Source organism: Panthera leo, chromosome D4 (genome assembly GCF_018350215.1).
Source record: "Panthera leo isolate Ple1 chromosome D4, P.leo_Ple1_pat1.1, whole genome shotgun sequence".
Classification (NCBI taxonomy): domain Eukaryota; kingdom Metazoa; phylum Chordata; class Mammalia; order Carnivora; family Felidae; genus Panthera; species Panthera leo.
The window spans coordinates 83,817,649-83,833,542 of NC_056691.1; the positions used below are offsets into that span (position 1 = coordinate 83,817,649).

At 40.4% G+C, this 15,894-nt stretch overlaps 2 protein-coding genes across 2 annotated transcripts in view; one reads left to right on the top strand and one right to left on the bottom strand.

Moving 5' to 3' along the window:
- The window catches only part of PPP6C (protein phosphatase 6 catalytic subunit), a 33,342-nt gene that overhangs the window by 13,151 nt on the left and 4,297 nt on the right, over window positions 1–15,894 (bottom strand). The gene's annotated exons all lie outside the window — the stretch shown is intronic.
- Window positions 6,203–7,241, top strand: LOC122204386 (mitochondrial import inner membrane translocase subunit TIM14-like). The gene has a single exon (XM_042911813.1). The coding sequence runs from the start codon at window positions 6,678–6,680 to the stop codon at window positions 7,023–7,025; it is 348 nt and encodes a 115-aa protein (XP_042767747.1). The 5' UTR covers window positions 6,203–6,677; the 3' UTR covers window positions 7,026–7,241.

Consider the following 15,894-nt stretch of genomic DNA (forward strand, 5'->3'; position numbering starts at 1 on the left):
ATGACCTAGCAACTGCACTCAGCAATGAAAATTTATGTCCACATAAAAATCTGTGCACAAGTGTCCACAGAAGCTTAATTCATAACAGCCAAAAACTGGAAACAAATCAGTGTCCTTCAACAAGTGAATAACTGAATTAACTGCTATATTCATTCCATGGACTACTATTCAATAATAAAAGAAACTACTGACACATAACAACATGGATGAATCTCAAGAGATTTATGTTGAGTGAGGAAAAAAAAAAAAAAAACAAAAACCCTATCCCAAAAGGTTACATAAGGTATGATTCCATTTATATAACACTCTTGAAGTAACAAATTTATAGAAATGGAGACCAGCTTAGTGATTGCCAGGGGTCCAGAAGTTAGGAGGAACAGGAGGGGAGTGGGTATGATTACAAAAAGACAAAATGAGGAATCCTTTTGGTAATGGAAATGTCTGTGTCTTGAATATGGGGTTGGATACATAAAACTACAGATGTATTAAGATTGCATAGAACTGAATACACACACACACACACACACACACACACACACAACACAAATGAGTACAATAAAAACTGGTGAAATCTGAACAAGATCATGGGTTGTGTCAATGTCAATATCCTGGTTGTGGTACTGCTACCACAGTTCTACAAGACCTTACTCCTAGGGAAAACTGAGTAAAGGGTACATAGGATCTCTCAATATTATTTCTTTCAACTACAAATAAATCCAGTTATTTCGAAATAAAAATTAAAATTTAATTAATTACAAAATGTAAACCTAAAATTGAGGACTCACCCTACTTTTTAAAAAGAACTGTAGGGTCACTTGGATGGCTCAGTCGGGTGAGGGCCCAACTCTTGATTTCAGCTCAGGTCATGATCTAAGGCTTCATGAGTTCCAGCCCTGCATCAGGCTGTGTGCTGGCAGCACAGAGTCTGCTTGGGATTCTCTCTCTCCTGCCCCTCTCCCCACTTGCTCTCTCTCTCTCAAAATACACATTAAAAAAAAAAAAAAAAAAACTTAATGAAAAACTATTTGTCTTCTGAAAACATATCAAAAGATTTTGTAGAAGGAAAATGATTCTCCCAACAGTGCTATGGAGAAGGAAGTATATCATCTTGCTCTCCATGGAGAACTGGAGGAGAACCTACTTTCCAAGACCAGTTTATACTACAGTCAGAGGCCCTACTGGGTTTTATGATAGGTCTGCCAAGAAAGGAGAAATTAAACTACACAAGCATTAAAAAAGTATTTTATTATTTTTTTTAATGTTTTATTTATTTTTGAGACAGAGAGAGACAGAGCATGAACAGGGGAGGGTCAGAGAGAGGGAGACACAGAATCTGAAGCAGGCTCCAGACTCTGAGCTGTCAGCACAGAGCCCGACGTGGGGCTCGAACTCACGGACCGCGAGATCATGACCTGAGCCGAAGTCGGCCGCTTAACCGACTGAGTCACCCAGGTGCCCCTAAAAAAGTATTTTAAAAATTTTACTTACTTAATTAATTAATTAAAAGGGGAGGCACCTCACTGGCTCAGTCAGTAGAGCATGAGACCCTTGATCTCAGGGTCATGAGTTCAAGCCCCAGGTTGGGTGTACAGCTTACTCTTAAAAAAAAAAAACAAAAAAAACAAAAAAAACAAAAAAAACCTATACAGGCATAATGAAATTATTTTAAACATTAAAAAATCTAAACGCAACAACTTACTTAAACATATGAGAGACACACTTTAACAGCTATAGCTACTGTATACAAAGCCAAGCATAGGAAAGAACTCGCAATGAGAGGGTGGGGGGGTGGGAGGGGGGTGGGGGGCGGGGGAGGCCCCTTGAAAGAAAATGAGGGGAAATATAGCTGCTCAGAAAATTTCAAAATAAAATGGCTTTGTTATTATTCCTAGGGTAAGTTCATGATCTTCAAATACCACCTCAAAGGCAAGATCTTTCGTTTGGCCTAGAGTCCTTCTGGCCTTGGGTGTCTGTGTAGCTAGCTCCCTCTTGGGTTGAATTTCCCACAATCTTCAGATGCTTCACCGATCTTTACTCCTGCCAATAATCCATCCACTATTCATAACAGGAATAGACACCAGTGAGTAAAACAATGTTTCTGAACTCAGAGCCTTACCTTTTACAATAAAAGATGGTCTCTCAAGGTTCTTTCAGTTACACAATCCTGGCTTACATTTGTAAAGGAAAAAAAATCCAGCTTTTTCTTTCCTATGTAGGGAAAAACTCAGTCTTCCCTAGTGTGTGCTTCTTTCCTGTGCTTTCCTGTGTGTTTCCTTTACTAGTCACACAGAACATTCACATTCTGGTCACCAAATGTGCAGAGGTTTTTTTCCCCCCACAACAAGAAATTCTCTGTGACACCAGCTGGCTGTCCTACAATTTAACTCAATTCTGCCACTACCCATCCAGATCCCACAAGGGCTCAGTCCCACAAGACTGTGCCACCTCTTCCCCACCACAGACACATACTACAGACATCAATCACAAGTTCAGGTTATCACCTATGTTTCTGACCAACTGGCTACAGATCAAAGGTTATGGAGGTTACAAAGATCTCCTCCTTGGGTTTAATTAATTTGCTAGAGCAGCTCACAGACTCAGGAAAACATTTACTTACATTTATCAGTTTATTAAAGAATATGACAAAGAGAATGAATGAACAACAGATGGAATGTTCCCCCATACTTCGGGGATTTTATGGAGACTTCATCATGTAGACATGATCCATTATTAACTCCATTTTCAGCCCTTCTCTCTCTGAAAAGAATGGGGGGCAGGACTGAAAATGCTAAACTTCTAATCACGGTTTGGCCTTCCCGGTGACCAGCCTATATCCAGGAGCCATGTAGAAGCCCACCCAGGGTTACCTCATTAGAACAAGACATTCCTATCACCCAAGACATTATAAGGGTTTCTGTGATAGGAACTGGGGGCAGAGACCAATATACATTTTCTATTATATCACAGCATTAAAGACCACCTATGTCAGGGGGGCCTGGGTGGCTCAGGTCATGATATCACTGTTTGTGAGTTCGACCTGGCACCAGGCTCTCTGCTTTCAACTCAGAGCCTGCTTCAAATACTCTGTGGCCCTCTCTCCCACTCGCATGCTCTTTGTCTCTCTCTCTCTTAAAAATAAATAAACATTAGGGGCGCCTGGGTGGTTTAGCAGGTTAAGTGGCCGACTTCCATTCAGGTCATAATGTCATGGTTTTTAAGTTCAAGCCCCAGGTTGGGCTCTAAGCTTTGCATTTTCTGCCCATCCCCCACTTGCATGTGCACCTTCACACCCCCCCCCCCCCAAAAAATACATAAACATTTAAAAAAAAAAAAAAACCCTCCTATGTCAAATCTCTCACTGGACCCAGATGATAAGACTGAGACCCACAAGCATTCAGGTCACAATGTTACTTAATTTTTCCAACAGATCTGGGATCCTGGTTACCTACCTCTTTTCACTGTACTATCTTGAATATTCAGCTGTTCAACACAACAAATATTTAATGAGAGTCTAATATGATTACCAGTTATTATTCTAGAAACAAAGTAAATAAATAATAATGACCAAACAGAATAAAAGCCCTGATCTCAGGGGCTTATACTCTAAGAAAGAGAGGTATAGAAAATAAACAAGTAAAAAATATATACATATTACTTTTTCAGATAGTAATAAGAGGGAAGGAAAAAAATGAAGCCCTGTAATAGGGATAAAAATGGCAGAGGTGGGAAGCAGGTACTGATATTTTAAATGGGGTGAGCACAGAAGCCTTACTGATAAGCAACTTCTGAGCAAAAATCTAAGAAAGGTAAGTTTATGGGGGAAACAGCACTGAAGCCAGAGAGAACAGTAAGTAAAAAATGCTCAGAGGTAAAAGCATGCTCGGTGTTTCAGAAACATCAAGGCTGGTGTAGTTAGTGGATTGAATGAGGAGAAAAACAGAAGTGCACCACAGAACACTTACGTCCTTTGGGGTGAATGTAAGGACCTGGGCTTTTAATAGGAAGCCACTAGGAGGTCCTAAGCAGAAGAGTGATATGATCTTATGTCTGCTATGTTAAAAATGGTCTATGAGGAACATGGGAGTAGGGAAGAGGCAAAGGCAGAAACAGGGACACCAGTTAGGATGCTTCTACAATAATCTAGGTAAAAGTTAATACCGGCTTGGACTAACATCATGAAAATAGGAAATGATCACAAGTGAATGGATTCCAGATGTTTTCTGAATGTAGTATCCACTAGGTTTGAGAACAACTAGATAGAGTGTTGAAAGAAAGGAATCAAGCATGACTCAATGTTTTTGGCTTAAGTAACTACAAGGATGTTAATAGTCTTATCAAGATGGTTAAGACTCCAAGTAAAGATTTTCTTATTGTAGATTCTTTGGGAGAGAGAGAATCCCAATCAGGCTCCACGCTGCCAGGATGCAGTCCAATTAGGGGTTCGATCTCACAAACCCTGAGATCATGACCTGAGCTGAAATCCAGAGTCACACTCTTAAGTAACTGGGCCACTGAGGTGCCCCAGTTTTTTTTTTTTCTTTTAAATAGATTTAATGTTTAGAGCAATTTTAGGTTCATAGTAAAATTGAACAGAAGATATAGAGAATTTCCATATATCTTCTGCTCACAAACACATACAGTTTCTTCCACTACCAACATCCCATATCAGCGTGGTACGTGTTACTAATGAACCTACATTGATACATCATTATTATACAGAGTCCACAGTTTACATTAGGGTTCACTCTTGGTGTTATACATTCTATGGGCTTTGACAAATGTCTAATGACATGTATAAAGAATAGCAGTATCATACAGAATAGTTTCACTGCCCTAAAAATCCTCTGTGCTTCATCGATTCATCTTTCCCTTCCCCCAAACCCTGGAAACCACTGATCTTTTTTACTGTCACCAGTTTTGCCTTTTCCACAATGTCATACAGCTTGAATCATACCTTAGTCTCCAGATTTGCTTATTTCATTTAATGATATGCATTTAAGATTCCTTCACTTTTTTTTAATGCTTATTTATTTTTGAGAAAGAGAGAGAGCATGCACGCACGGAGGACGGGTAGAGAGAGGGGGAGACAGAGCATCCGAAGCGGGCTCTGTGCTCACAGCAGAGAGCCTGATGAGGGGCTCAAACTCATGAAACCTGAGATCATGACCTGAGCCAAAGTCGGACGCCTAACTGAACCATCCAGGCACCCTTCCTTCATGTCTTTTAATGGCCTGATAGCTCATTTCTTTTTAGTGCTAAATAATATTCCATTGTTGGGGCACCTGGGTGGCTCACGAGGTTAAGCAACTGACTCCTGACTTCAGCTCAGGTCATGATCTCACAGTTCTTGAGTTTGAGCCCTGCATTGGGCTATGTGCTGACAGTGTGGAGCCTGCTTGCGATTCTCTCTCACCCTATCTCTCCACCCCTCTGCTTTCTCTCTCAATCTCTCTCAAAATAAATAAATCAAATTAAAAATAATTTTAAAAATAATAATGATATTCCATTATCTTGGTGTACCTACTTATTTATCCATTCACCTAATAAAGACATGTTGGTTGCTTCCAAATTTTAGCAGTTATAAATAACACTTCCATAAACATCCATATATAGGTTTTTGGGTGAACATAAGTTTTCAATTAATTTGGGCAAATAGCAAGGAACATGACTGCTAGATCATATGGTAAGAGTTTGGTAAGAAACTGCCAATCTTCCAAAGTGGCTATACTATTTTGCATTCCCATTAAGCATGAATGAGAGTTCCTGCTGCTCCACAACTCTGCTAACATTTGGTGTTGTCAATGTTCTGGATTCTGGTCATTCCAATAGTCTTGTGGTGGTATTCCACTGTTGTTTCAATTTGTATTTCCCTAATGATGCATGATGAGGAGCACCTTTTCAGATGCTTATTTGTCATTTGTATATCTTCTTTGGTGAGGTGTCTGCTCCTGTCTTTGGCCCATTTATTAATGGAGCAGTTCTCTTATTATTGAATTTTAAGAGTTCTTTGATTTGCATATTTTTAAAAAAAATTTTTTTTAATTTATTCATTTTTGAGAGACAGAGTGATCAGGGGAGGGGCAGAGAGAGAGGGAGACACAGAATCTGAAGCAGGTTCCAGGCTCCAAACTGTCAGCACAAAGCCCGACATGGGGCTCAAACCCACAAACTGTGAGATCATGACTTGCACCTAAGTCGGATGCTCAACTGACTGAGCCACCCAGACACCCCTGATTTGCATATTTTGGATGAAAGTCTGGTATCAGATGAGTGTTTTGCAAATATTTTTCTCCCAGTCTGTGGCTTATCTTCCCATTCTCTTGACAATGTCTTTTACAAAGTAAAAGTTTTTAATTTTAATGAAGTCTAATTTATCAATGATTTCTTTCATGAGCAGACTGTTTTGATTTGTTTGAGTTTAGTTTGAGGGATGGGGAATGAAGAATTCGATTTTCAACAACTTCATTGAGATATAATTCACATACCAAAAAATATCTCCAAAATTCAGTTGTTTTTTAGTATACTCAGTGTTGGGAAACCATCATTGTAATTAATTTTAGAACATTTTCGGTGCCTGCTGGTGGTGGCCTCATCACTGTGTGGGAACTGGTTGGTTGCAAACTCTGGGCAGGGAAGGACCACGCTCTCGGTGGAGGTGGGGGAACCAAGCCAAAGCCATGGCCAGTGCAGCGGCAGCAGTCAGACTGACTGTTGCTGCTGCAGGATTTGCAGGCCGTTATGCTTTGCAAGCCATGAAACACAATATGGAACCTCAAGTAAAACAAGTTTTTCAAAGTCTACCAAATTCTGCCTTCAGTGATGGCTATTACAGAGGTGGGTTTGAATCCAAAATAACAAAACAAGCAGCAGCATTAATACTAGGTGTAAGCCCTACTGCCAATAAAGGAAAAATAAGAGATGCTCATCAACAAATTATGCTTTTAAATCACCCAGACAAGGAAGGATCTCCTTATATAGCAGCCAAAATCAATGAAAGCCAAAGATTTACTAGAAGGTCGAGCTAAAAAATGAAGTAAACGTGATGAATTTTAAGTTCTTGTTAGTTTATGTATACAAGTGCCAGCTTTTTAGAATAAAATGCCTCAAGCTACAAACTAAAAAAAAAATGTTCATCACCCCTAAAAAACTATGTACCCAGTGGTAGTCACTTCCCACAACTCCACACCACCGCACTAGGCAATGACTAATCAATCTACTTTCTGTTTCCATGGATTTGTCCATTCTGGACATCTGGCCTTTTTTTTTTTTTTTTTTTTTTTAATGTTTATTTATTTCTGAGAGAGAGTGCAAGAGCACAAGCTGGGGAGGGCAGAGAGGGACAGAGGACCTGAAGTGAGCTCTGCACTGACAGCAGACAGCCTGTTGAGGGGCTCAAACTCACAAACCATGAGATCATGACCTGAGCAGAAGTTGGACACTCAACCAACTGAGCCACCCAGGTGCTCCTGTCCATGTGGCCTTTTGTGGCCTTTTGGCTTCTTACACTTAATATGATGCTTTTCGGGTCCATCCATATTGTAACCTGTTATTATTTTGTTCTTTTTTATAAATAAATAATATTCCATTGTATGTATTTACCACATTTTGCTTATCCATTCACCAGTCGCTAGACATTTGGGTTGTTTCCACTATTTGGCTAGAAGAATCTGATTTTGACATATTAAGTCTGAGGTGCCTATCAGATTTCCAAGTGCCTCAGATGTGCTGTAAACAAGTGATCAAATGAGTTTTGAGTTCAAGGAAAAGGCTATGGGTCAGAGAGACCAATTTAGAGATTGTCAGGATATACGTACATACATACGTACATACATACATGAGACTAGAAGATATAACTAAAGTGGTAGCTACAAGCAGAGAAAAGGATAAGATCAATAAATGATCCTTCAGATATACCAATATTTAAAAGTTAGGCAAAAAAGAAGGAAAAAGCGAAAGAGACAGCTTGGTGAGACAGAAAGGCAACCATTACAATGTGGTATCCTGGAAGTCCAGTAAACAAATGGACTCAAAAGAGGAGTGATCAAGGGCGGGGACAAAAAAAAAAAGAAGAAGAAGAAAGAAAAAGAGGAGTGAGTGATCAACTATATTCAATGCCACTGCAAGGTCAAATTTTGGAGAAACAGCATAGGGCTGAGAGGCAATACTCCTTTATTCCTAATCAACAAGTACTAACCCCAGATTATTTTATCCTCTAAGATAGAAAAGGGGCACACCAATTAATGCCATAGCATAGTTCAGATGTTAAGAGCACAGCCTTTGAAATAAAAAAAAGACCAGAGGCCAAACAATCAGCTCTATCTCTTACAGATTACTTAGCTTACTGTCCATTACTTAGCTGTGTATCCCTGAGCAAGTTACTTGATTTCTGTGTCTCAGTTTCTTCATCCACAAAACAGAGACACCTACCTGGGGATATTCTAAGTATTAAATGAGACAGTGCATGCAAAGTGCTCTGCAGAGTTTTATACACATACATACACAGTTATATCCTCGATCTATACATAATAAGTGTACAATGAGTTATATAACACATGACCCAGAAGGAGGGGTGCCTGGGTGGTTCAGTCGGTTAAGCACCTAACTCTTGGTGTCAGCTCAGGTCATGATCTCACAGTTCGTGAGATCAAGTCCCACATCAAGCTCTGCACTGACAGCATGGAACCTGCTTGGGATTCTCTCTCCCTCTCTCTCTGCCCCTCCCCACCCCTCTCAAAATAAATAAATAAACATAAAAAATTAATAATATATATTTTAAAAAGATTTTTAAAATTAAAAACTTAAAAATAAATAAACAAGGGCACCTGGCTAGCTCAGTCAGCAAGAACATGCGACTCAGCGTTGTGGGTTCAAACCCCATGATAGATGTAGATATTACATAAAAATACCTTTATAGGGACACCTAGGTGGCTCAGTCAGTTAACCATCCTACTTCAGCTCAGGTCATGATCTCACGGCTCATGAGTTCGAGCCCCATGTCGGGCTCTGAGCAGGCTCTGTGCTGACAGCTTGGAGCCTGGAGCCTGCTTCAGATTCTGTGCCTCCGACTCTGTCTGCCCCTCCCCCACTCACACTCTGTCTCTCCTTCTAAAATAAACATTAAAAAAATTTTTAATAACATCTTTATAAAGAAATAATCTTAAAAATAAATATAAAATATTTAAAAAATTAAAAAACTTTTACAAATAAATTAAATTTTATGATATAAATTACTCAATAAGTCTATTATTTATATATACATATATGTCTTTATGTATATACATAACCTGTTACTGTAAAACAATAATAACTAGGGGTACCTGAGTGGCTCAGTCACGTGAGCATCTGACTCTTGATTTTGGCTCAGGTCATGATCTCACAGTTTGTGAGATCAAGCCCGCATCAGGCTCCGTGCTGACAATGTGGAGCGTGCTTGGGATTCTCCCTCTCCCTCTTTCTGTGCTCCTTCCCAATGTGTATGCATGCACTCTCTCTCTCTCAAAAGTAAACAATAATAATAACCATCTTGATAAAAACCACTTAAAATCACTCCTTATGGAGATGGCTGCTCTTCCAATTTCAAACATTTCTGAAATGTTTTTTCTGATATTATACAATTTTTTTAAATAAGAGAATATAATGATTTTTAATTTTTTTTAATGTTTATTTTTGAGAGAGACAGACAGAGCGTGAGCAGGGGAGGGGCAGAAAGAGAGGCACACAGAATCCAAAGCAAGCTCCAGGCTCTGCACAGAGTCCAGTATGGAGCTAGAACTCACAAACTGTGAGATCATGACCTGAGCTGAAGTCAGACACTTAACTGACTGAGCCACCAGGCACCCCTACAGTGATGTTTTAAAGTACCTATCTTGGGACCTCACCCACCTTATTTAGATATAATGCCTTGTCTAATTAATATTTGTACTATTTTTTCAAGTACACTCACCAAACCTTCTCAAAGAGAATTTCACCAATGTATTTATAGAAGTACTTTGCTGATCTGTATAAGACTGGGCAGAGTTTTCTGTGTGTTGCCCATGAGGCCTGCATCTTTTCAGGCATTTGCCTCATTCACACTCCCTTCTGGATTTTACACCTTTTAAGAAAAGGCCAAACTTCCATCTGTGAAGGTCGGAACCCATACCAGGAGTTTCAATGTTTCCCCCAATACATCCTCTGACACAAGCTGCCAAAGAAGCTACCTCCCATTCTTCTCTCCATAATGCATCTCTGGAAAAGTTCTCTATTTCCTACCATGTTGATCAGGCTACTTGCCCACTCTCACGAAACTGTTAGTTACTTGTAAATTTGGAGGCTCCACTGTGTACATCCCTTTGAGGATCAGTTACTAAAATGTTACCCAAACAAACCTACAAACCTACTACAAACTCCATCCTGAATTAAGCCAATCTGTCCTTCAGGGAGGCCTGTCCTCACCCTGCATTATACTACCCTCCTTTCCCAATTGCTTTTTCCCAAATTACAACACTCTCTCTATAGATAGATAGATAGATATAGATATACATATATATTTTATTTATTATTATTTTTTTAGTAGGCTCCACACCTGATGTGGATCCCAAAATGCAGGGCCTGAACTCATGACCCTGAGATGGAGACATAAGCTGAGATCAAGAGTCGGATGCTGGGGCGCCTGGGTGGCGCAGTCGGTTAAGCGTCCGACTTCAGCCAGGTCACGATCTCGCGGTCCGTGAGTTCGAGCCCCGCGTCAGGCTCTGGGCTGATGGCTCGGAGCCTGGAGCCTGTTTCCGATTCTGTGTCTCCCTCTCTCTCTGCCCCTCCCCCGTTCATGCTCTGTCTCTCTCTGTCCCAAAAATAAATAAAAAAAAATAAAAAACGTTGAAAGAGTCGGATGCTTAACCAACTGAGCCACCCAGGCGCACCTCCCAAATTTATACTCTAACATCATGCCGTACAGCTGTGGTAAGGGACATTCTAGGAAACAGAGCTGGTCACTGTGTAGACTATAAACAAGGTGCATAGGATGCTATTATTAAACAGTTACCTTCAAGGAGGACCCAATGGAGGAATGTCTCTTTGCTCCCTCTATCAGGGATAGGTGTGATTTCCCTGAGAAGATTGTGTTTGCACCTTTGAGACAAAGACAAATCTTTGGTGAATTTTTTAACTGATCAGTTTCTGTCTTTCAGTAGACTCCTAGAAAACTTAGGACTTAATCTCAAAGAAGTAATCTAGTCATCACAGCTTTTATTTTGTATACAATTCTTACTTTTACCACTGGCTCCATCTTGGTTTCCTATCTTTATATTCTTTGTCTCATTTTTCTTACTTATTCTAAATGTAATTTACCTTGCTATATTGAATGCACCTTCATAAGCCATTCTATATTCTTTTGGGAACAAGGTAAGATATCATTAACATTTTGAAACTAATGACAGCACAGATTCCTGAGGGACTCCATGATTCCCATGTTGAATGTGCCAGAATTTGCACCCACATATGTCTGGCTCTCTTACCCCATAATGCCCCCTTAACTGCTAGCCACCCCTAGTGACCGGCCCATACCCCTCAGGGCTCATCTGAAAGTGACAGTAGACCATAAACTCAAGAACATTACTGTGAAACCTTGCCAATCTTAAAAGCTGGTGAGTGTCTAGGGAACACATGTAAACTACTTAGGCAACATCTTCAACCCAAGGCCAGGCACACTACCTGGAGTAAAATAACAGCTGCCTCTTGTCACTGACACTTCTGTGGTTCCAAATGAGGACTTAAAGAGCTGAATCTCTAAGCCAAAGCTATTTCCTCTCATCTCTCCAGTTCAGCAGTAGCTTACAAGTTCAAACCAAGCACATACAAAGTAAGAAGTCTATGAAATCTCAGTACAAACTCTACATGAGTCAGCCAACTACACACACAGTGGCCTCAAGGAGTGTACCCTTGCCATGGGGAAGACACACGACCCTTTCTTCCAAAGCCCTTTACAGCTTTGTTCTACTGCTCAGTTTGTATGCAGTGTGGTTTCTCTTATTGCTCCAAAACAGTCACTGAGGCAGGATTCTCAATCTTCCCCAATCTTAGGGCAAACTACACCCATCTCTCCCCACAGTGCCCAATGAATTCCCAATCCTTGGACAAGTAAGGGTTCATAGCCCCCTTCTTAGATGAACCTATTTCCCTTCTCTACCTTTCCCTCAAGATAGTCCAGGTTCCATTCTGTTCTCTGCTCCTATCTTCCTGTTCCCTCTTGCCCCTCAAATTTAAAACACTGGGCTTTAAATTTTGTAATTCTATGTTTAGCTGCTCTTGTTAGCTAAAGCATACTATTTCCTTTAACATACTGGTATTTATAAAATCTCTTGGCTTAAGAAACAAATATCTATCTAAAATTATTTTTTATATAGCCTTTGTATAGAACTTCTACAAACCACTGGGGATGAGGAGCTGGAATCCAAAATGACAAGAACATTCACACCTTTACAATGCAGAAGGGAGTATCTGTATCTTCAACCTAAACCAAAGTTTCTTAGCCATGGCACTATGGATAATTCTTTGTTGTGAGGGGCTGCTGTCCTGTGCATTATAAGATATTTAGCACCATCTCTAGCCTCTATACCCCCTAGATACCCACAGTAACTCCCTAGCTGTGACTATCAAAAATGTCTCCAGACACTGCCACATATCTTCTCAGGGGCAAAATCACCCCCAGTTCAGAACCACTGGTTTAGACTTTTCTCTTGAGTTAAAACTATTAGAACTATTAGTGTCTGAAAACACATTTGACAATCAATAAATATTTGTTACCTAACCAGCCTGTGTATCTAACAGTCTTCTGGCCATCTCTACCTCGATGTCTTGACTTGGCAGCATCTCAAACTCAGTATGGCCCAAACCAAACTCCCTTACATTCCTTAATCTAGTTTCAGTATTTACTAAGTAATCTATGCCAGAAACTGAGGTTACGTTGAACTCCTCTCTTTCTCGTAACCTAGACCTAACCTGTCAACAGGTCCTACTATACCTTCTTCATCTCCTTTTATTTAGTTGTTTTTCTTGAAGTTTATTTTGTTTTAGTAATCTCTAAACCCAACATGGGACATGGGTTTGAATTTACTACCCACAGGTCAGAGTCGCATGCTCTTCTGACTGAGACAACCAGGCGCTCCCATCTCCTTTTAAACACCACAATCACTTGTCACTGTCTTACGTCAAAATCTCCTGTCATTCGGCCTACCGCTTCTGTGACATTTTTGTCCCATTCCAAACCATGGTCTACAAATGCTGCCAAACTATTTCTTTTCTTTTTTTTTTTAATTATTATTTTTTTTTTTTACTGTTTTTATTTATTTTTGAGACAGAGAGAGACTGAGCATGAACGGGGGAGGGGCAGAGAGAGAGGGAGACACAGAATCAGAAGCAGACTCCAGGCTCTGAGCCATCAGCCCAGAGCCCGACGCGGCGCTCTAACTCATGGACCACGAGATCGTGACCTGAGCTGAAGTCAGACGCTTAACCGACTGAGCCACCCAGGCGCCCCGATTTCTAAAACCTACTGTCACAGTCCTCCTTAAAAATCTCTCAAAGGTACTCCTCTGTCTATGGCAGTGTTTCCAAAACTCTATTCAGGTAACATCTTCATGATTTTTGTCATATTCCCACCACATACAACAGTGTATGTTGTATACACTATAATACAGTGTATTCCTGTAACAGTTTTCTTTGAATCTACTTTTCTCTTTAGTTAGCTATATTTTAAACAACATCCCAAAGTCACAGTATGATTTGTTTTCCCCTAAAATATAAAAGCATTTCAAAGTGTTTACACATATACCACCTAAAAGACAAAAATCCAAGTTTATCAGCCTAATCTTCCATGATTTGGCCTCTGCCTGCCTTCCAAGCACCATCTCCAGCCAACCAAACCACTAGAAGTTCCCTGAACTGGTCATGTTCTTTCAGATTAAGCTATACCACTGCATATGGTATTTATTCTGCTTGAACATTCTTTCCTTCCTGTTTTGTCTACCTGAACAAACTCTGCTCATCCTCTCATTGTTCCTTCTGTGTGAAATCATCTCTGGCTCCAGTTAGATGCTGCTTTTAATATGCTCCTCAATATCCTGAACAGCCCTCTATTATATCACCTAACATACCATGCAATAATCATTTGTTTATCTATTTCTTTTACTATATTGAGAGCCCCTCAAAGGTAGAGAGAAGTATCAGATTCTTTCTCTAGCACCCATAGGGAACAGTACTTGACAAAAGGAGACATCTGAAGAAATGTGTGTTTGTAAAACGGTATAAAATTACATTAAAAAAAATTTTTTTAATGTTTATTTTTGAGAGAGAGAGAGAGAATGTGGGGGGTGGGCAGGCAGAGGGAGAGATGGAGACAGAATCTGAAGCAGGCTCCAGGCTCTGAGCTGTCAGCACAGAGCCCGATGCGTGGCTTGAACTCACGAACACGAGATCATGACCTGAGCTGAAGTCAGACGCTTAACCGACTGAGCCACCCAGGTGCCCCTATACTTTACTTTATTTTTAAGTCTATTTATTTTGAAAGAAAGAACACGTGCACAAGCAGGGGAAGGGCAGAGAGAGAAGGAGAGAGAGAATCCTAAGCAGGCTCCGTGCTCTCAGCACAGAGCCTGATGCGGGGCTTGAACTCACAAACTACGAGATCATGACCTGAGCCGAAATCAAGAGCTGGACGCTTAACCAACTGAGCCACCCAGGCGCCCCCAAAAACCAGTATACAACTAAATTCAACGAACCTTAACTACCTGTCTATCACATACAATGCAGTGTTCTCTAAGACTATGGAGAATACAAAAATAAACATACGTGATCCTGGCCCTCAAGAAACTTGTAGTCTAGGGGCACCTGGATGGCTCAGTCAGTTGAGTGTTCAACTCTTGATTTCGGCTCAGGTCATGATCCCAGGGTCATGGGATCAAGATCCACATCAGGCCCCACGCTGAGTGTGGAGTCTGCTTAAGATTCTCTCTCCCTCTGCCCCTCTCCCCTGCTTGCACTTTCTCTAATTTAAAAAAAAAAAAAGAAGAAGAAGAAGAAGAAAAAATAGAAGCTTTGCAGTCTAGTAGAGACTGACATATCTCCTACCACAGAAGACAGAGTGGTAAAGTGGAACAATAAGGTGCTATGTGGCAAAGGTCAGTGCAGGAAAAAACAAACAAACAGGATTTCTAAAAAAATTTTATGGTAATTTATTCTTGAGAGAGACACACATACAGCGTGCAAGCGGGGGAGGGGAAGACAGAGAGAAGGAGACAGAATCCGAAGCAGGCTCTAGGCACAGAGACCAAAACAGGGCTTGAACCCACGAATTGCGAGATCATGACCTGAGCTGAAGTCAGATGTTTAACCGACTAAGCCACCCAGGCACCCCCCAAAACGGGAATTTTTAAGAGCAAATAAATTCAGGTATATACTCCGCTGAGTCACTATAGCAAAACCCACTTAAACCTCATCAAGTCTTGGCTCTGATATTTGTTTTGCCTTACACAACTGTGTAAATGATAAACATGAAGGTACCCTGAAAACTGTAAGCAGCGATGTACATTCTAATCATTGCTAATAATTCTGACTGTAGAATCCAGGAGCTCTGCATAGAGAAAGTGGCATCTGAGCTAGAGCCCAAAAGGGGCAAGGGGGGTACTGTACAGAAGAAATATAAGTGATAGTTATAGATGTGAACCCTGGACCCAGACTGCCTAGGTTTGAATCCTAGCTCCTCCACCTACTTCCCAGCTTTGTTAACTTTGGAAAGTTACTTAACCTGTCTGTGCTTCAATTACCTGTCTACAAAATGGAGCAAATATTATACATAACTCATAGAGTATTAAATGATTTAATATTTGTGTTATGTAAGTATTTAAAAAGTAGGTGATA